Consider the following 20,421-nt stretch of genomic DNA (forward strand, 5'->3'; position numbering starts at 1 on the left):
TATCACATATTTAAGAAAAGCAATAGGGTACATAAGACACACGTAATTCTGTACTGCCTGGAAACTTTCCTGTCTGATCATTATTGGGACTGCCATCCGATATAAATAATCAAGTTTGTCTTGTCTGAAGTTTTACTGTTTTAACTGTGACTCTTCACCTTGAAAAAGAAAACTTGCAGCATCAACCTGTTTGCTATCCTTAAGACACATTTTACTGAGTCTGGCTGAGATGGAGTTGATTTTCTCTGCAGCGGTCTCTGTGTTGCTGTATTTTTAGATTTATGTTCAAAACAGCATTGACAACACACCAGACATACTAGACAGATGAAAAAACCCAAAAAACTGAATGGTCTTGAACCAAATCAGTAACTGAAAAGGATTTGAGATGCATGGAAATGCACTGATACAGACATTTTCTTTGTGTGCTCACAAGAAATCATTGAAGTCCAGAGACCTGCCATTTTGACAGGTAGGGTATAGCTGGAATGAGCATTCATATTTACACAGACATGCATGTAAATCAGAAAGGTTCTTCAGGTTTTATCTATCTGTTTTTAAAATTCCATCCACAATTACACACACTTTGGAAAGGGAGAGATGTAACAGATTTCAGATTCCAAGGAATGCACAAATTCAGATAAAAGATTGCCAATTATTTTAATCAGGCTAAGACTGCAAGTCTGAACACAAATTTTACCCTCAGTGCACATTCTCTTCTAAACCAGTAAAAACAGTCAGAATGACTGTCAGAGGTAGAAAATTATAGTCCTGAAAAAAGTAGTCCAAGCTACATTATGTATTTATAAATATTTCTCCAGAAAAAAAACAAACCAGGAAAATTATTCTCCCAACAGCTGAAGCTGAACAGCAAGGGAGCCTCAGGTATGATGAGAACAATATAGATCCTGCAAAATACTACTGGAATACTGCAGCACATTCCAAGAACAGAATGACTTAATGAGAAACTATCAAAAAGAATTAAAGGAAAAAATACATCAGCTCAAACTTTTTCTAAAGTTCCTAGTTCTTTGATTGTTTTACTATGTGTGTATTTATTAGAGTGTGCGCATTTAGCAGAGTTGATACCAAAACTCAAATTTCCATATAACTCAGAAGCTGGAAATAAGAATACCTTCTCCCTATGCACAGCATATCCTAAACTGTTTGAAAAACCTTAAGGCTTTTCTAATTTAGAATTACTTTGACCTATAAATTTTGGTTTGGGGGTAAGGTTGATGTGCTGGTTTTTTTCCTTACCCAGGATGTCTCTGGACTATGCATCACTGCTGAGTTCTTACGGGCGCTGCCGGATGCAGAGACATAGGTTAACCTGCTCATGCTTGGACTCGAGTAAACAGACTGAGGTACCACATTCTCTTTGCAAGGAGATCCCTGACAACGTGATGGGTAAGTAAAGTCCACTTCAGATCTAAAAAAGAGATTCAAAATATGCCAATAATAAAATATATATTTTTAATGCTGCCATCAAGAAAATGAATGTTACCCATTTCCGATACTATTCTAAAAGTCAACTTAATTAGCTGTTCCGTTAAATGCAGTAGAAATGAGAAATCAGCTCTCAATCTTTACAAGTTCTGGCTTTGATGTACATAAAACACATTTTCATTCTATATAAATCCATATAGGTAAAACATCAGAATTCCAAAACTGACCTCAGATGCCAAGGCCACAGAAGCAACACAACTTATTAAAAGAGGTGAATCAATATACTTGTATCTAACTAGATTAAAAAGTCAAATGAAATCATTTAACCTCCCATCACACCATTAGGTTTCCTATTCACTGCTGAGATTCTCTTCATTTCAAACACCTGAAAACACAGGGTCTCTCAGCACTTTGCTCAACAAAAAAAGCTAACATGACAACAATTAAAGCACTGACAATTTTAACCGGACATCCTAAGAGCTATGTAACATGGCTGCAAAAATACATATTCTCCTGCACATATTAATTTCTGAGAAATGCCAGACAGCCTGTAATTCTAATAACACATCCAAACACAAACGTTAGTTAAATACCAAACAACGAAGTTCAAAGTTAAGTCAGGGAAATCAGTTGCCTCATCTTATCAGTCTGCACACAACCATTAGCTACTGGCCATGTTAGTGTTTAAGACTGCAAAATTAATTTAGTTGGAATGTTATGATACTTACTGTTACTGGAACTCATTTAAGAAATATTGTACTTTCAGTTGCTAAGGTAACCTTAAACCTTGCACACAAGTACGTATCAAAATAGTCAAAAGCCACACAAATATTTCTACTCACCCTCTCCCACAATAAGCAATGACACAAATCAGAGAACCAGACGGAGCAAAATACTTCTAAGTTTAAAAAACACATCTACATTGGTCTATACAATGTCCAGCTTAATGTATAATGAAGTCTTAGGCTAATAAAGATCACAGTCAACATTCAAACGAACACACGATCCCTCAACAACCTTTATGAAGCACTAATTCTTGTAACCTGCACCAAGAAATTTACCCTGAAAATGCTGTTCCAGAAGTCTCACTAGGAGAAGAGTGAATCAGAGGTGAAGTTGAAGGTCTGAAGCTACACTGCTCACCCTCCAGATTTAAGTCACATTCAGGTAGAACGGGTTTATGCTCTGGCAAATAAACAAAATTTAAGCACCATATTTACTTATGAACAGGAAACAAGTTTACTGACAAAAAAAAAAAAGCTTTTTCAACAAATAATTGCATCTGTATAGGTTTACTTACCAGTATTAGTCTGGAAAGTTGGGGACAGCTTCTCAAAAGTTACATGTTTTGCATTCCCCCTATGAGGAGTACTGGCATCCTTGTTTCTCTTCTCTGTATTTTGCCTCCTGTCATCACTGTTCAATTTCTGCACAGGTTTGGCTGCTGTAGGACTTACTGAGACACATTTACTCAATTGCTTGGCAGGTTTTAAGTTGCTGAGGGACACAGTATTTCCTGCACTTCTCTCCACTAAATCATTACACGGTTCAGGAACAGCATTTGCTGCTTGATCTGCTGTTTCTCTATCTTCCCCTATACTACATGCATTAGTGAGATTGCTGTTCTGGTAAGCAAGTAGATGTTGCCGTGCCACTTCCAGTTTTGCTGCTGAGAGAATTCCACATGTGTGGGCTTCATTTTCATTAAGTGTCTCTGATCCAATATCGGCATCCATTGGCTGTAAATGTTTACGATTTACCAAATCTGACAACTTTTCTGAACACCGAACATTATCTGCATTTACATCTCTGTGGCTGGGAACACCAGATAGACTAGAAAAATTCTGACTGTCACCTTCTTCACTGAGATAATGAAGCAATCGCTTCTCTATTCCTTGCTGTTTGCTGTGATTATTGATCCAGTCTTCTGCAAAAGCATCCTTATGTTTCTCTTTACCCACTAAAAAGGTATCAGATGTAAGGTTCTGGACAGATGCTTCATGTTTCACGACACTCTCGTATTCACTTTCACATCTGTTCTCATCTGTTTTTTTGAGGTATTTTTCCATATCAAATGTACTATTTTCCTCATTGCTGGATAATGCCTCATTAGTAGAGAGTTCAGCCTCTTTAACAGCTCTAGGAAGGACACGTGTTCTTTTACTTTTATTGGAGAGTGCCATCATCATAGCAGCTAGCTGGGAAGGTTCAGCACTGGAGGAAGCATTAGCAATAGCATTTGCAATTGTGCTGATACTCAAGACAGAGTCAGAATTATTAGACAAGCTATCCTCAAACTTGCCTTTATGAATTCCATCCTAGAACAAAACAAAATGAGTTAAGCATCACGGCAAAAACCTTTTTGTTTAATGTTTTGTTTTGTGTTTGCATTTTAGGATATGGGACTATATTAACACTCTTCATTGATGCATTTTGAAACACCTGTCTAGAAGGAACGCCACAACAGACATTCTCACTCTCCTGATCTTTAAAGTCTACTTCACAAAAGCTTTTCTAGACTAAATAATAACAATAAATATTTCTTCCTTCTACTAGGAAGCCTTAGCTCCTGTGAAACTTTAAAAATCCTAAAATGCTTTATTCAGTTCAGTTGAAAAAACTGGCAGGAAAATCCTATCAGGGACAAACAGCAGAGAAGTTACCATGATCAAATATACAGTAACATCCAAATTAACTTGAAATCATCTGCCTCTATAGAGAGAAGACACAGCTATTCCTACAGCTTTTTCTACTGCTCAAGTCTGATTTCTTCTTTAGTTTTCACACTGGCTATTCTTAGCAAAGGGCACAGAGTAGGTAGACAGTTGGAAACTGGGCTCTGGACCTTTCTGTCTCTCTCAGACAGATACAGACTCAGGAAGAATTGAAACCACCTGTCCTCCTGTAGATACACATGCATGACTTAACAACCTCCTCATCAAAAGACAGATAAAGCACAGAGCAGACATGCACACCATGACTGGACTGAAAACAAGCTGAACTGCCAGGCTCAAAAGGTAGATCAGCAGCACTAAAGTCCATCAGGAGGCCAGTCACTCACTGGTAGAGTATCCTGGGGATCAAGACAGGGGCCAGTACTGTTCAGCAACTTCAGTAGTGATGTGGATGATTGGGCAGAGGGTACCTTCAGGAAGTTCCATTATTATACAAAATTGGGAGGTGTGGCTGATAGACCAAGAGAGTCAGCTGCCATTCAGAGGGAGCTCAACAAGACAGAAAGATCAGCTGAGAAGTTCAAAGGGAAATGCGAAGACCAGCACATAAGGAGGAATAATCCCAGGCCCCTGTACAGGCCCTGGGCCAACCATCTGGAAAGCAGCTTGGCAGAAAAGGACTTGAGGGTCCTGGCAGACAGGAAGTTGACCACAAGCCAGGCAAAGAAGCTCAACAGCATCCTGGCCTGCATTAGGAGGAGCGCTGACAGCAGGCTTAGGGAGGAGACACAGACAGGGAAGGTAGGTATCAAGGACTACCAAACTAAAAAGACACTTTTTTCAGACTTGCACCATGCTTATCTTCTTAAATTCTATCAACTGAAAGATTTTATTCCAATGCTAAAGGTAAGCTGTTTCATTAAAAAAATAGAAGGGGAAGACACAGCTGAAATTTAGAAACTTGATCACAGAACATCAATGGCCTATGAGTCTCTGAAAAACTATGGGCTGACAGACTGAGCAATTCTTAAAGTGAAGTAGGAAGGAAAAGGAAAATGAGATGGTGATACTATCACCTAACTTACTACTACTAATGGATCATGCCATTCTAATCAAACCTACCTAAGAAACAGGGGCACCTACTAGGATTCAAATGATCAATATAAAAAACAGTGAGCTGACGTGAAAGCCAAAATGTAGCTGTATTCAAAGAAACAATAATAATTGGAATAATTTGAATTTTGTTTCAGTTCATAGTTGCACTTTAAAGAAAAATACAAGAGAAATACCTTTGCTTTACTTTTGGTAGCAGCTTCTGTATTAATATTTTCACGCATTCCAGCAGCAGTATCCACCCTATGCCCTGAACCTTCAGAGCTGGTAAAATTTGCATGGTTTTTTGTTTGTGCTTCTAAGTCATCTAACAACAACAACATCAAAAAAAAGCAATTAATTTACAGTAAGGAAATTGTCTAAAAAACCTGCATCCTTGGATACATATGCTCCCTTAATGCCCCATAGAAAAAAAGAGCTGCTCCGTAAGTACCTGAAAACACCTCAGACAACTGTGAAATCTCTCGGCCGATGTCACCTCCTGATGAATCAGATCTCATGAGCAAAGGAACAGGCTGCCTCTTCTTCGGGGATGTAATATAGTAACCAAAAGATGGCTATAAAAAATATCCCAGAATACAGCATGAGTGTGACCGTGGTCACAAGGGTTTGCAGGATGAGAGAGAGACGAGAATGTTGATTCCATGATCAGAAGGCTTGATTCATTATTTTATGATATATATATATATATAACATATGACTACACTAACAATAATAGAAAGAAAAGTTCTCAGAAGGCTAGCTATGCTAAGAATAGAAAAGAATGAATAACAAGATCTGTGTCTCAGACAGAGAGCAAGAGCAGCTCTGCCATGAGTGCTCAGTAAATCCAAACATCCACATGAGACCAATCACGGATCCACCTGTTGCATTCCACAGCAGCAGATAATCATTGTTTATATTTGGTTGCTGAAACTGCAGCTTCTCACAAGGAAAAGTCCTAAGAAAGGATTTTAATGAAAAGATGTCTGCGACATGTCACCTTTTTTTATTTAGTTAAATTAAAAAGAAAAGTGTTTGGAATTTTCTCTGCTGGGCACATGCAGAGCAAAGAACAAACACTTGACAGGTTATCTGTTGCCAATCAAAACCTCATCAAGTGCTGGTGTGGAATGAACAGGGAATTTCTTCACCTGTAGAACATAAAATTCTATCATACCGCTAAAACAATCTTACAATATAAGAAAATGCAAAAACAATGCAAAGAAAATTCAAGTCCGAACAGCTGAGTTTCAGGAAAAGCCCATGGACTGAAGATGTTCCTCTTTGCCATCTCTGAAAGTCCTTTTTGGTCCTGAAACAGGCTTGCTGCAGAAAAATGCATCAATAGTTATCAAAAGTCCATTGATATATACATAAAACAATTTCTAACAATTTTGAGACAACTTCTGGAATGTCCTGGCCACAGCCCTTTATTGAACAACTTGGGCTGAATCTAATTTTTGGCCCTTCAATGCTTCAGAGCTGCTGCCAGCTATTTCAACCCTTTTCATTTTTATTTTTTTTTTTTCAGAAAGAGCATCAGCAGCAGCAACAGTGGAGCATGAGAAAGGCCCTGGGAGGCCCTGGCCCATGTGGACGGTGGCCCAGGACCGGAAGGGGGAAGCAAAACCCCCAAACCCATCAGGAGGCCGGGAGGTGGCCCTGGCCCAGGGACCCGAGCCCAACAGCCCAGGCCCAAGCCATGAGGCAGGCTCTGCCTTGCCACAGGCCTGCACTCCACTGCCAGTACAATGGCAGAACGAGTGACGAGTGGCCAAACTCTTCTTTTCCCCAAAATCACCAAGGCATGCCAGCAGCAGGGGAATAGAAGCCGTCCCAACAATCTTCATCTTGGGCCTAGGAATGTTTGTTCCCCACAGCAAACAAGCCATGATCGCTTCCCGCTGTGCCCTCTGCCTCTGCAATGCAAATGCAGATGATGTTGCTCCCATCTGCCTCCCGGCACCACGCCACCCTTCTCTGGCCTGGGACCAGAGGCAGAACTTTCGGGACCCACCTGTCCCTCACCGCTGGTGTGCGCGAGGGGCGGCAGAGACGGCAACCTCCAAGGGGCAATCCCCGAACAGACACCCCCCAGCCCGCCAAGAAGACTGATTTTGAACGCAAGCAGACGGGCTGCACCCACAGCCAGCTGGTGAGCCACACCTCCTCCACGGAAGGAGAGGCCGGCGGCCGGGGGCCGGAGCTGCTGCTGCAAGGGCAAACGGCCCGAGCTCGAACAAGCCGCCGCAGCAGCTGCCGGGGGCGGAAGGACCGCGGGCAGCTCCGAAGGTCCCGCAGGCTTGGCGCCGTTTTCAGCATCATCCTGAACAGGGACTGGCTCGGTGGAAGGCAGTGAGGGGGCCGGCGGGTCGCTGACCTCAGCTGCAACCTCCAGCATCGGCGCCGCGGGCGAAGGCGCGGCCGTGGGAAGTGGAGGAAGCGGCTCCGGATCGCGGTTGCCTAGCAACAGCGGCGCAGGTACAGGAAGCGTACAGGTGTTTCTGAGCTCTCAGGCGGGGCCGCCGCGCCCACAGGCTCTGCTGAAGAAACGGCCACGGGAGGGGCCACGCGGGGAAGCGCCCGAATCCACGGGGCGGTGTTCGTGGTGCTGGCCGGGGCGGCGCTGCCCACTCTTCATCCCCCAGAGAGAGAGAAGAGGGGGAGGAACACGGCTCCATGTGAGCATGCTCCGAAAACGCAGTAAAAGAACACTTCAGCTATGGGCAAAACTTCGCCCCCCCGCCGGGATGCAGGGGGGCTGGGAAGCAGCAGATCGTCCCCCTCCAAAGGGTCTGCTCCTGCTGGAGTCGGGGGAAATGGGGCGAGTCCGTTGCAGTTAGCAATCCAGGGAAAAACAGCTGCTTTCCGCTTCAAGACCAGGAAGAGTGCCTTAAATGTTAGGTAAATTCGGGGGTGTCCGAATCCACAGCCCAAAAGGAATTGCAAAATGAATTCCATGCACTCCCATACAAACACATCCAGGGCAATACAGCACATTCGTAAAAAAGCCAAAAAGCTTTGCCTATCGAAAAAACTCATGTAAGTGTCTCTCTGCCAGAACAATTCCAAGAATTCCATCCTCTTCACCCCATTTTGCCTTTCTCTGAAGGGGAGAAAGGAACCTCAGCCTTGGTGGGAAGACCCTACCACCTTTGCAGCCGTAATCTGCGAAGGCCAGGATCATCAGGAAGGGAAAAGCCTACAGTAACTTGTGACAGAGTCCAAAACTCTTTGGCCAGCTGCATGGTGCTGCTGAGCTTTCCAGCCATCTTCCTGGAGTCTTTTCAGAAGGTTCTCTTTTTGGTCAGCCTTGCTGTGAACTCTGTCCAAATCAGGATCTTCAGTTCTTCCGCTCCTGGCTAGAATCCACTTCTGTGGTCACTTGTGAAGTAACCATCAATGCCACACATTCTGGGTTTACCCAGTGCAGCAATTGCTCCTCTGGGGTCGCACCAAGTGATGATTTCCGCTTCAGTCACTCAGGGTCACCAATTGTGACCGTGGTCACAAGGGTTTGCAGGATGAGAGAGAGATGAGAATGTTGATTCCATGATCAGAAGGTTTGATTCATTATTTTATGATATATATATATAGCATATGACTATGCTAAAAAGAATAGAAAGAAAAGTTCTCAGAAGGCTAGCTAAGAATAGAATAGCAAAGAATGAAAACAAAGGAGCTCTCTCTGACTCTGTCCGAGAGAGCTCAGGCCTTGATTGGCCATTAATTGTAAACATCTAAGAGGGGCCAATCACAGGTGGACTTGTTGCATTCCACAGCAGCAGATAATCATTGTTTACATTTGGTTGCTAAACTGCAGCTTCTCACAAGGAAAAATCCTAAGAAAGGATTTTAATGAAAAGATGTCGGCGACACATGAGTAAATTGAATAATGAACAAACAGATTCAATACACTTGCAAAGCAGTTTTGGCCCACAGTGCTTGCTTGGTATACCTCTCATACCACTAAGAAATAATACAGCATTGCAAATGCCCAATCTGAACACATACACTGCACTTCCCATACACAGATAAACTAACAACTGGCATGGCTGAACCCCAGCTAGGGACTAAGTACCACACAGCTGTTTGCTCACTCCCCACCTTCTCCCCACAGAAAGAATTGGAAAGAACAGGCAAACCTTGTGGGTTGAGATAAGAACAGTTTAATAACTGACACAAGAATAAATTACAACTATAATACTGGTAATGAAAAGGAAGGAGAGGGGAATAACACCCAAGAGAAACAAGTGGTGCACAACACAATTGCTCACTGGCCAAAGACCAACACCCAGCCTGTCCCTGAACAGTGATCCGTGGCTGCCAGCCAACTCCCTCCAGTTTACAGACTGAGTAGGATGTTCTATGGTACAGAATATCCCTTTGGCCACTTTGGGTCAGCTGTCCTGGCCGTGCTCCCTCTGAGCTTCTTGTGCACCTGCTGCACTGGCAGAGCATGAAACACTCCCAAGTCCTTGACTTAGAGTAAGCACTACTTAGCAACAACAAAAACATCAGTGTGCTATCAAGATTATTCTCATACTAAATCCAAAACACAGCACTGTACTAACCCCTACAAAGAAAACTTAACTCTATTCCAACTGAAACCAGGACACAATTTACGTCTACCAGTTACTCAAAATAAAGAAATAAAGTACATCACATCATCTCTGCCTGAAGGCATGGTCTGCCACTAAGCCTTGGAATGCTTAGGACAGACTAACTCTGCCAACTCCAAAAATTCCTCATGACACAAGTGAATTACACAAGCATGTGTGACCACTTCTTCTCATTGTACACACTTCCCCACCTTTTTTTTTTTATGAAACACAGATGAGATCCTGTCTACCAACAGTAGAAGAGAGAAGCGTCAGTTATCCACCAGATGTAAGACATATACAGGGGTTGGTAAGTCAGAATCTAAATGACTACATTTTCACTGAAGTTGGGCACTGCCCAGATAGCACATCAGCTATCAACAGCCACTCAGAGATGCCCTCACTGTTTAAATACCCTTGTCTGACCAGCATTTCACTTAACTGTGTGGGTAATTTGCTGGGACCTCCAACATGCCTCCTGTATATGGTGTACTTTTCTCCCTCTAATCCTACACATAATTGGTTCCTGACCAAAAGGCAAAGATCAACATTCAGCAATAACACCAGGCAGCACTTCACATCAGAAATTCCAGTAGGAAACCAGTCAACCCACACCTGTAACACACAGAATTTCCTTCCTAAATCAACTTAGAAAATTAGACCTGATAAAGAACTGTTTACAAAATAACAAAACCAGTGCTAGCTGCCGTTTGTCTTGTCTTTTCCTTGTTTCTCAGTACTAACATTTAGATACATACCCGTTTGACATCACTGCCTCCACCAAGACATCCAAGAGCTTCAGATCTCTGACCAAAGAACTCCCCCAAAGACAAACGTAAATAGCTGGCATCTTTATGAAGATCAGATGTTCTTGGCAGAATGAAGCTATTAGCAGATCTCCATGAAGTATTTGCTAATTCAGATGCATTTAGACTGCCTACCTTTCCTGCCTGCAACCAAAGAGATTTCAGAAGTTGTAATTTGTAAATAAGAAAACTATTTTGTTTACATTGAGGTCATTAGTTACCTGCATAAGCCTGTGTGCTTTCTCGAATTCTTCCTGGTCTTGTGCAATCATAGCTGCTGCTTCAGCTTAAAACCAAAGAGAATATTTATTAAAATAAAGCAAAAGTTACTAAGTACCATCATTACTATTTGTCATCATTAACTCAATTTGATGGAAAGTTATTGCACATAAAATTCTAGGCCTGAGACAGTCTGGGGCACAGTAGGAGTTATTCAATCCCAGTTTGGTGAGAAAAGTAATACGAAATTAGTTTTAAAGGAGTTCTTGCTGGATCTTTAGAAGCCAAAGTAAAATCAGCATTTAGCTAATTAACTTAGTGGTAAATAAAGAAAGTTTCTAACAGCCTTAGCCCCAGGCTAAACTAGAACTTTTTATAGGTTATGATACCCATACTAGTGAGAACCAAACATCACATGGCTAACTCAGATCAAACCTTTACTATATTTGAGGCTGAAAATTTTTTCCATCAAGGTGGTACCTTTGAATTGGAGCAAAAGAAAGACACTGGCTTGTACCTATTAATGAAAAACCCATGCAAATTAACAGGCCAAATAACCCAATCTTACTTTTGAATTCAAATGCCTGTACTATTTTCACAATTATCATCTATAGAACAACTAACACTTAAGAATCTCTGCACCAAAATGTTGTGAAAAACTGATCAAGAGATACTACTCTACTACCTGACCACAATGTAAACACATCATTAAGCTCATCAAAACTTCAAAAATACATGTCCTTGTACACAGAGCATCCCTAGGCATAGAGGGCAAAAGCTGAGAATGCATGCAAACTTTTAAGGTGAATACAGCTGTTATCCATAAAACTACTCATGGGAAGTCACAATACACACTCTGAGGAAAAAACAGAGTTGACAAAGGTGGCATACATCTTCATTGAGCAATCCAAGTTCATCCCCTAAAGGCACTGTGAATGACATGTTGTTATATTCAACTCTCTGACAGCAGCAGTTCTTTATCTTCTATATGAGCCCTAAAGCCCCAAGAGACTTTCTGAAGCACCCAACACTGTCAAGTGAGCATTCCTGCACTACTCCATACAAGAACACACTGTGTGCACAGTTTGCTGACAGAGACATGTCATAAATGAGAGACCAAAGAATCAGATGTAATATATTACGTCCTTTCTGTCCTTACAAATAAAATTTCTTCAGCTGTCAAACACCACTGCAGACAGACAAGCAGGGCAGTAGCCAGAAAAATGCCAACCACGTGGAATCTGTCAGTGCGTTATCATCTACCATGCAAAGAGGTAAGCTCATTGACTTGAAAGCCGAAGTTTTTAAAAACCTATCAGGCGGAAAAACGTAAGTAGCCTTGGAAAAATTTTTAACAGTCAAATATTCTAATCACCTGACAACTCCAGTTTAAGATATAGAAGGTGTCTGAAATATAATGATTCTGAAAAATCATGGCAGAGTTCTACATTACTCACATAGTAGATGGGAAAGTGTCACCCAAATGATATTGACTTAACCCATCAGAAAACCACTACAGTGCTGAAAAATATTACTTCAACCAGTCAACCCTGTTTGATGATTCATTCAAAATAAACAACATTAGACATAATTTGCTTTGAAAGAAAGAAGAATCTTGAGTGGACCATGGACATCTTGAGAATATATTAGCCCACCTACATGTCAGCTTCAGAAATTAGGAGAGATTAGGAGAAATGCTGTTGCACATATTGCTTGAATCTCTTACAAAACAGATGAACAGATGACATTTTGGTGCTAAGGAATCAATTTGCCTATAGCACTGCATGTGTATTATCCAAGCCTGTATGACAAAGATATAGACTCCCGTGAAGATCAGTCTGATATAGCTTAAGGATAATAAACAACTTTTTAAGTAAACAGAGGTACAAAAAGCCTGGAACTCAAGGGAAGATGAGAGTCCCCAAGTCCCTCAAAAAGCTCCAATATTTTTCAGTACCATTTTTAAGCATCAAGACATTAACAATCAAGACATTGTGAAATCAAGGGATTTCACAAAAAATCAGCAGCTAGCCAAGTCTCTCAAATTTTGACATTGTAACTGCATCTATTTGACATTGTATTAATTCCTCATTGATAATTATTTCCTCTCTTATAAGCATCACTCAACACAAAATTACTCTTCTTCTCTTTTTCTTGCAAGAAAGGAAAACAATCATTAAAGTCCAAAGGAAAAACTGTGGAAGTGAGAGGAGTTGCCTCAGCTCATACAGTAAGTACCAATGGCAAATGTTAGAATGCTTTTTGTTTTGTTTTAAAACACACTTCATGGGAAGAGTAGGGTACATAGCAAGAAGCTATGTACTATAAATAATGATATAATATCACTACAGATTACTATCAGCATCAGCTTTCAAATAATTTGTAGTATCTAAAACCTGGAGTGTTTGTAACACCAAATACTGATTTGTTGAAGTGAAAAAAAAAGGAAGAAAGCTTACTTAACATTATTACAGACAACAAGAGTTAACTAAAAAGATGATTACATACAGCCAGTAACGAATTCCTCATTTCCTTTATCATCCTCAGACATATTTAAATCTTGTTCTTCATCAAATGCAGTATAATATGCAAGATCAGTCACCCATTTGCCCTCCTCATTTTGATAGACAATGCTGTGTGGCAAATCACCTAAAAAATACATCAAATGCTGCATTATGGATTAAAATAAAAAAGGGATACGGCAAAAGTTGCTCCAACTGCAAGCTTAAACTAATTTCATCAGCAAATAAGTAACAGTTAAGTACAATATACAACAATCAGTGTTCCTGAAAACAATAGCAAGTCAGACTTAATTCATGCTACATTGTTTTTTATTACCAAGTCCTACAACTAAATAAAAATGCCTAGCTTACAATTTTATTTCTTTTTCCATGCAACAGAATATGGTCACAATTGCATGGACAGGTTTCATGTAAGGATAGGTTGTATGTAAAGCATCCTACCTTTGTCTGTTGTAGCTAAACTTAAGTTCTCATAGCTGTCCCCAGCTGGAGACAGGTAAGTATCAGGAAGACCAGCTTTACATTGAGTTGCATCTGCCTGAGGCGCATTTGCACTAGGAAGCTCAGGAGTGGTGTCACGTCCCAAAAATCCTCTTGCTGTGTGTAGCACTTCTGCATCAGAATAAGTAGCCTGACAGACAGAGGACTCCAGTTCTTGCTTTGGAAGGACATCTGAGACATCAGCTTTATGGCTGTCCATGCACTGGAGGTACAGGGAATCTAATCGCAGCTCAGCAGCTGTGCAGGAATCCAGCACATCCTCAGCAGTCACTGAATTCTTTGAAAACAGTAATCATTTGAAAAGTGACAGAAGCACAGTTATTAACTGCATGTATTAAAAGTTCTAGATACAAAACAGTCCAAGCTGACTAGGTTTGAAAAACAGGCATAGAACCAAAGTGGTATTATTAACTTTTTGTAAAGGAAGGTTGGGTGGTTAGCTAAAGATCTAACAAGTTTTCAAACACACTGCCATCTTCTACTACAGACTTACTCTACATGAATAATAGGAATTTAAATGGCAATTTCATACCATTTGCTGCACTGCTCTGGGCAGCGTTTGTTTTTGCACAGGACGTCCAGTTATCCCTTCATTTTGTGAATCTTCATCACTAGCACTTCCAGAGTCTATTTCAGTCACAGCCCCATAACCGGCAGAATCCTTAAAGCTCTCCTTTAGATAAAAATTATAAAACATTTAGGTAGATTAGATATTAAAAAAAAAAAAAACCAAACCAAAAAAAAAAAAAAAAAAACAAAAAAAAAAAACCAAAAAAACAAACCACTACAGGGCCTTTTAGAATACTAAAAAATTCTCTGGTAGAAAAGAGATTAATGATTCTCTGTTCATTCATATGACACTGCCATAGCCAGCACCTCTAGTTAGCCTCTGCCACCAAGAACAGTTCCTGGCCATGCCAATCCATAGATGTGCCTGCAAGGGCATACACAACAAGAGGATGGGAAGATCTCTTCTTATTCCTACTACATCTTTTCATTCCCTTTAACAAGGGTTCTGTGTTATTCCCCTTTCACTCCTAGCTGACCCATTGTTGGATGAGGGGTCCAAATCAGACTCAGAGCCTTTTGCACCTACCCTACTGTCTATCTACAAGGCAGGGACATGTTGCACAGAGAAGCCCTGAGAGCAGAGCTCTGCTAGTCTCACTTTTAAAACCACTTATCCCTTCCTTCATGCACCGCTGTAACAAATTGCAGCCTATCCAGACTACTTGAACAGGGTTAACATCACTTCCCAAACAGCCTGGAAACTCCGATGTCAGTTGGGAAATTTCTGAAATTTCAGAAGCTGCAGTTTAACTGTTTAAATCACACTTGTCCACTCTGGTCAAGCATGAGACTGCCAGGATCACAATGACTGTTGCAAAGCCAAGAAAATGGAAAGGCACTTAATCCCTGGCAACTTATTTGGAATGGAGCTAACTGTTGCTCAAAGGCAAACCACAAACCAGCCTGTTACTGCCCTACATTTAACTTCCACATTATTTACCAATTATTTAAGAGAATTATTGACTCTCCTGGAAAGACAAGTCTCTGTATCACTTTAAAAGACCTTGGACATTGTTATGCAAGATGAAAAACAAGTGATTAAAATTATTATTTATAAACTCGTATCATCAAAAAGAAGTGCCAGCATGTTGCCTTAATACCTATAGAAACAAAAAAAGGAAACCAAAAAGACCATTAAAACTAACTCTGTTTAGAATACCAACAAATATAATCACTGAAAATTTAACATGTTTAAAAGCCATTGGGCATGCTGAGCTTTGAACTTGAAACCTACTTTTAGTAAGACATTTTCAGACAGCTTCAGTGCTGCACAGTGTTCTGAGAGGTTTTGCAGGTTGGTGTCTCTTCTTATTTCTGGTTGTATCAGCTGCTCAAAATACGCTTCTAGTTTGTTATCAAATTCTTCATCATCAATATCTTCACCTATGAAAAGAGAAGAAAATATCCTTTTCATTTTAACAGACATTTTATATCACCTGATATACTACCAAAGCAATTCCATAATTTACACTGAATATTGAATTGCATGATAAAAACAAAAAGACCAGTTAGGTTCACCAGTACTGGAACCCTGAATAGGCAAATATTTCCAGCTAACAGCTACCAACTCTTCGGAGGGCAACCAAAAGTAACTTCATCTTGAGTGTAAAAAACAACCCAACAGTATTTCTACTCAGCAAACAATTAACTTAATTCTTATTATGCAAAACTATCAAGTGAAGTTATGCAACAAGAAAGAACAAAACAACTTCAAAAGACAGTCATGACATACGTAGATGCCATGGGAGAAATGCAGTAACTTTACTGCAAGGGTACCTCATCTCACAACAGTAACCCTATTGATCTCTCTGCCTCCCCCATTGGTACATCCAAGAACATGCCCTGTCATCCTTCATGTCATGGGCAAAGTCAGCTGCACTAATGAAGAGCATGTTTGTCCTTCTGCAGCAGCCCCTGGAAGGGCACAAAAAGTTCAAAAAGTCTTAGTGATCTAGAACTCATGCACTCACTTCTATGCCTGCAAGTAAATTAGACTTAAAACTCAGACGTTACCACACACATGCAGCATCTAAAGAGAGGTGAACTCAAACTCAAGTAAAAGTCCTTTTTAACTGCATGGGTGTGCTCTTCACTACAGAATTTTATCTCTACTGAACTGAACTGAAAATGTAGGTAGAGTTACCACTTTATTAAATCAATGCTGATGTTGCCACTTCTATCTTTGCTTCACAGTAACTGAGCACTATTGTTTAATTTTTTAGATTAAAATCCCAATTGTGATCTTCTCTGACAAATTCCATAGCCATCTACTCCTGTTACAATTTAAAAATAGTCAGTTTTCCAAAGAACAGTTTTCTTTAATATTGTTATACTACTTTTTTATCAAGCACAATCTGATATTAAATACTTAAGTAAAACAGAATCTTTCTTCTCAAGTATGCAATAACATTGAGACTAATTCTGACTCAGCTACCAAGAGTTATAAACACACCTACCAGTGGAATCTTCATCTGTGCTTAGAAGAGATGAGAGTTTCTCATTCTCCAAAAAACTTGAAAGGCTATTGCTAAGGTGAACACTTGAGATAACACCTTCCATCAGCTTTTCAGAAGGTTCAGATGGACCAACCTGTGAAAAGCACCCATAAAGAAATGTTTCCAGAAATTACTAACTATTGTATGAATTCAGTTAAAATAAATAATTAATGAGGTGAATAATAAAAATAAAATAATTATTGAGGTGAATAATATTGCAAAACTCTGCAAACACTTTTTTTACTTATCCTAGGAAACACTCTAGTTCCAATGGACTTTGCCTGCTAGCTTCCAGAATGAATGCATGCAAGAAATATAGGAAGCATAAAAGGGGAAGAGCAAAAAAGCATGTGAAGGACACCAAACTTAAGAGATCTCAAAATAAAAAACTGAAACATTGGATTAGAGTTTACACTTGAAAAAACTGTCCTCCATCATTCATTGAGCTGCAATCCCAACTTTAATGTACAAAGACATCTCTCAATAGTTTCCTGCTCTGTTAAAACAGAGTCTCTTCAGAAATGGTACACACAGATCCAACTTTTGTTGGAAATTTCTCCAAAGGAGCACACTGAATTACTCAAAAAGCAATATTTCAGCTGAATCTAGTTAACCGCAAATACTTTATCTTTTCTATAGCTGAATAATTTTTAAAAACAGCATGATATAATGTCTGCTATGGATTTAGTCTCATATTCTTTGTGATGAACAGATCTTTGACACAGCAAAAAAAAGTCCAAGTTCATAAAGTAAAGAATTTGAAATGAAAATGAATTATGGTTTTCAGAAGACAGCCAACAAGCATTCAACTGCAACTCACTGACCACTGTGGCCCCTACAAAAATCAAGTGACAGAAAACTAAATCAGAATACTAGCTGACACGTTAAGGAGTATGTATTGGACAGCATTTGGTTGCAGCCTGATGTGTATTTTCTACAAGGAACAGGAAACCCCCCCATTCCTGTCTGCAGTGGGTCTCTGTGACCAAAACTCTTCGCATCTCTAATACAGTAGATAAAAACAGGTGAAGCATAACCCTACCTGTCAATACCAGCAGCTATTTGCTAGCTCTGGATTGTGTACTTCAATTTCCAAAACCACTACAAAAGAATTCCTCAAAAGATGCTTCACTAAGACAGACTACAACTGGCATAAAATGCAAGGTCCATACAGTGACAAAGAACTACAAGACAGTGGAGGCTAGGAATAAACAACAGTTTTCACAGCTGAGGAATATTAGATGGAGTCATGTTCACACGGTACTAATGAAGTGATCTGCAAAATGAAGGCAAAGTGAGTCATGACAGCACCTTTAAAACACAAGATATACACAGTATAAAACAATAAACACAGCTCCATTCCTTCCTCCTCCTCTCACAGAATTAAATTTATTAGATTAATATTAAAAAACATTTCATTTCACTGTATTTGGAAAAGTTTTTACCTTGCTGTTTTTAACATCTGGGAGAAAACATATTCCAGTTGGCAAATCTGAAACATAAGAAGGTGGTGTAGAGCAGTATTTTAGTAGTAAAACATGAGAACATAAGTGCTGACTATTCTCTAAGTTTAAACTGAGCCTCTGGAAGGTCTTGGCATACACCATAGAAGTAACTCAAACATACAGATTACCACAACACTAAACCTTGAACGTTCTTATGACAATGATCTAAAGCATCTTGTTAAATAGGCAGAGTTTCATCAGGGCTAGAACTCTAAAAATGATCAAAGTTATTTATTGCCTTAAGGATTTCCACAAGGCAGCACAAGAAAGCAAGGAGTCCCAGTTTGTGCTAGCAGAAAGAGGAACAAGGGTTCTGTTCCACTGCTGCATTTCATCTATGGGACCAATTCTTGTTTTGGATCATTTAAAGCAGTTCCAAATGTCTTTCAGATCCACATATAATCCAGGTGGAAGTCCCACATGACAGAGAACAGTTTAGACTTGCACAGACAAATTTTAGCAAAAAAGGTTTGTAATTCTTTAGTAATAGGTGTGAATAGAAGACAATTTTCAAATAATTTCCAAGTTAAAATCAAGTAACTAAATATGCCTGGCCACCATCAAGTCCAAACACTGGGCACTCTCAGTTTTCAAAAGCATCACCATTTTCTTGCCAGTTACTACCACTTACTCAAGACTACAACAACAAAGGACTGGAGCCAACACTTCCCTGTTAGAAATGGATTTTATAAGTGTCTATTTATATTACCGGTCACAATACTTTATCATTGAACATGTTATCTGTCAAAATCATTAATACTTCACAAAAACCTATACAAATACTCAAAGTTTGGAAAAGGATAATGTCTAAAAGTATATATTTACTAATTGTATTTACTGACTTTTAAAGGACAAGTAGAATTTATTCACAGAACTGGCATTAGCAAAAACCCCAGACAAGCTTAATATCAGCCATACTATTAAAATTAATTTGGGAATATTCTTTTGTTGCCAGTACTCTACCCAGACTTCAGAAAAAGTATAGTTTTCACAGCAAGTACTCAAAACTATTTTTTCATGTATAACCCCACTAGAGGGGCATGCTTCCAACACCTACAGCAGCAATTAAAGACATCTATTACAGGTTGGAATGGGGCAAGAGAAGAGATGCCAGCTAAAACATAACCTTGCAGCCTCACACTTACTGAAATAGAAGGGGTAGAGAACAAGCTACAAACACTTCTTCCATAAAGTTCCTGAACTAAGTCAGATTACTACTGGCATTCTATTTATGGTACTATATAGCAAACACTTTTTTCAACAACTTGCTCTATAGCTTTGTACTTTGAGGAGAACTGAGAGAACATGTCAACCACAAGCTTTCTCTGTTTTCAATTTGCTCAAATCCAAGAGGTTTTTTTTCAAAACCCATTTATAATCTGCCATAAAACAGTGAAAGGGTCAAAAGAAGACATCTGCAGTATAAAAAGCTAATTACAGTGACAGTAAGTACACAACTTTTCTCAAAACGTAATACCTTTCAATTGTTCAACAGGCAAAAATTCACGTAAGGTACTTTGACTGTGATTTGAATGTTCAACAACATTCTGAGGTTGCTCTCCATATATTGAGTGGGATTCTTTCAAATTAACACAGGATGGCTGAGGGTCTTCAATTTGGGTAGCAATTTCCCTAGAAAGAGAATTATTTAAATGAAAAATCAGTTAGCTACACAGACCATCATCTCTTGTGATAAAGATTTGATGCATTCTCCAATTGCTTTGTCTCAGTCTGTTGTTTCCAATATAGGATAGATTCTAGAGACCTGTCATTTTACAATAAAAGAATTATCAAAATTACAAGGACTTCAGCATCACAATCTAAACTGTGAAACAAATAGCGAAATTTCATGCAAAACATGTCTCTCTACCTATTTGTTCCTCTCTTTGATTTCCATAAAAAGAGGGGTAAGTATAAGGACAAAAGGGCTTACTCTGGCCAACTTCCATGATCCATTTGAGACCAAGACAAACACTAGGCAAGATT

At 39.7% G+C, this 20,421-nt stretch overlaps 1 protein-coding gene across 1 annotated transcript in view; it reads right to left on the bottom strand.

Moving 5' to 3' along the window:
- The window catches only part of CEP192 (centrosomal protein 192), a 76,398-nt gene that overhangs the window by 37,796 nt on the left and 18,181 nt on the right, over positions 1-20,421 (bottom strand). The window contains exons 15-28 of the mRNA XM_059469139.1: positions 19,913-20,067; positions 18,376-18,422; positions 16,892-17,024; positions 15,670-15,818; positions 14,398-14,538; positions 13,806-14,142; positions 13,351-13,491; positions 10,845-10,909; positions 10,576-10,767; positions 5,668-5,791; positions 5,411-5,541; positions 2,747-3,764; positions 2,508-2,631; positions 1,258-1,429 (exon numbers count right to left, since the gene is read on the bottom strand). Coding sequence (XP_059325122.1) covers positions 1,258-1,429; positions 2,508-2,631; positions 2,747-3,764; positions 5,411-5,541; positions 5,668-5,791; positions 10,576-10,767; positions 10,845-10,909; positions 13,351-13,491; positions 13,806-14,142; positions 14,398-14,538; positions 15,670-15,818; positions 16,892-17,024; positions 18,376-18,422; positions 19,913-20,067 — 2,929 coding nt within the window. The remainder of the gene's footprint in view (positions 1-1,257; positions 1,430-2,507; positions 2,632-2,746; positions 3,765-5,410; positions 5,542-5,667; positions 5,792-10,575; positions 10,768-10,844; positions 10,910-13,350; positions 13,492-13,805; positions 14,143-14,397; positions 14,539-15,669; positions 15,819-16,891; positions 17,025-18,375; positions 18,423-19,912; positions 20,068-20,421) is intronic.

Source organism: Ammospiza nelsoni, chromosome 1 (genome assembly GCF_027579445.1).
Source record: "Ammospiza nelsoni isolate bAmmNel1 chromosome 1, bAmmNel1.pri, whole genome shotgun sequence".
Classification (NCBI taxonomy): Eukaryota; Metazoa; Chordata; class Aves; order Passeriformes; family Passerellidae; genus Ammospiza; species Ammospiza nelsoni.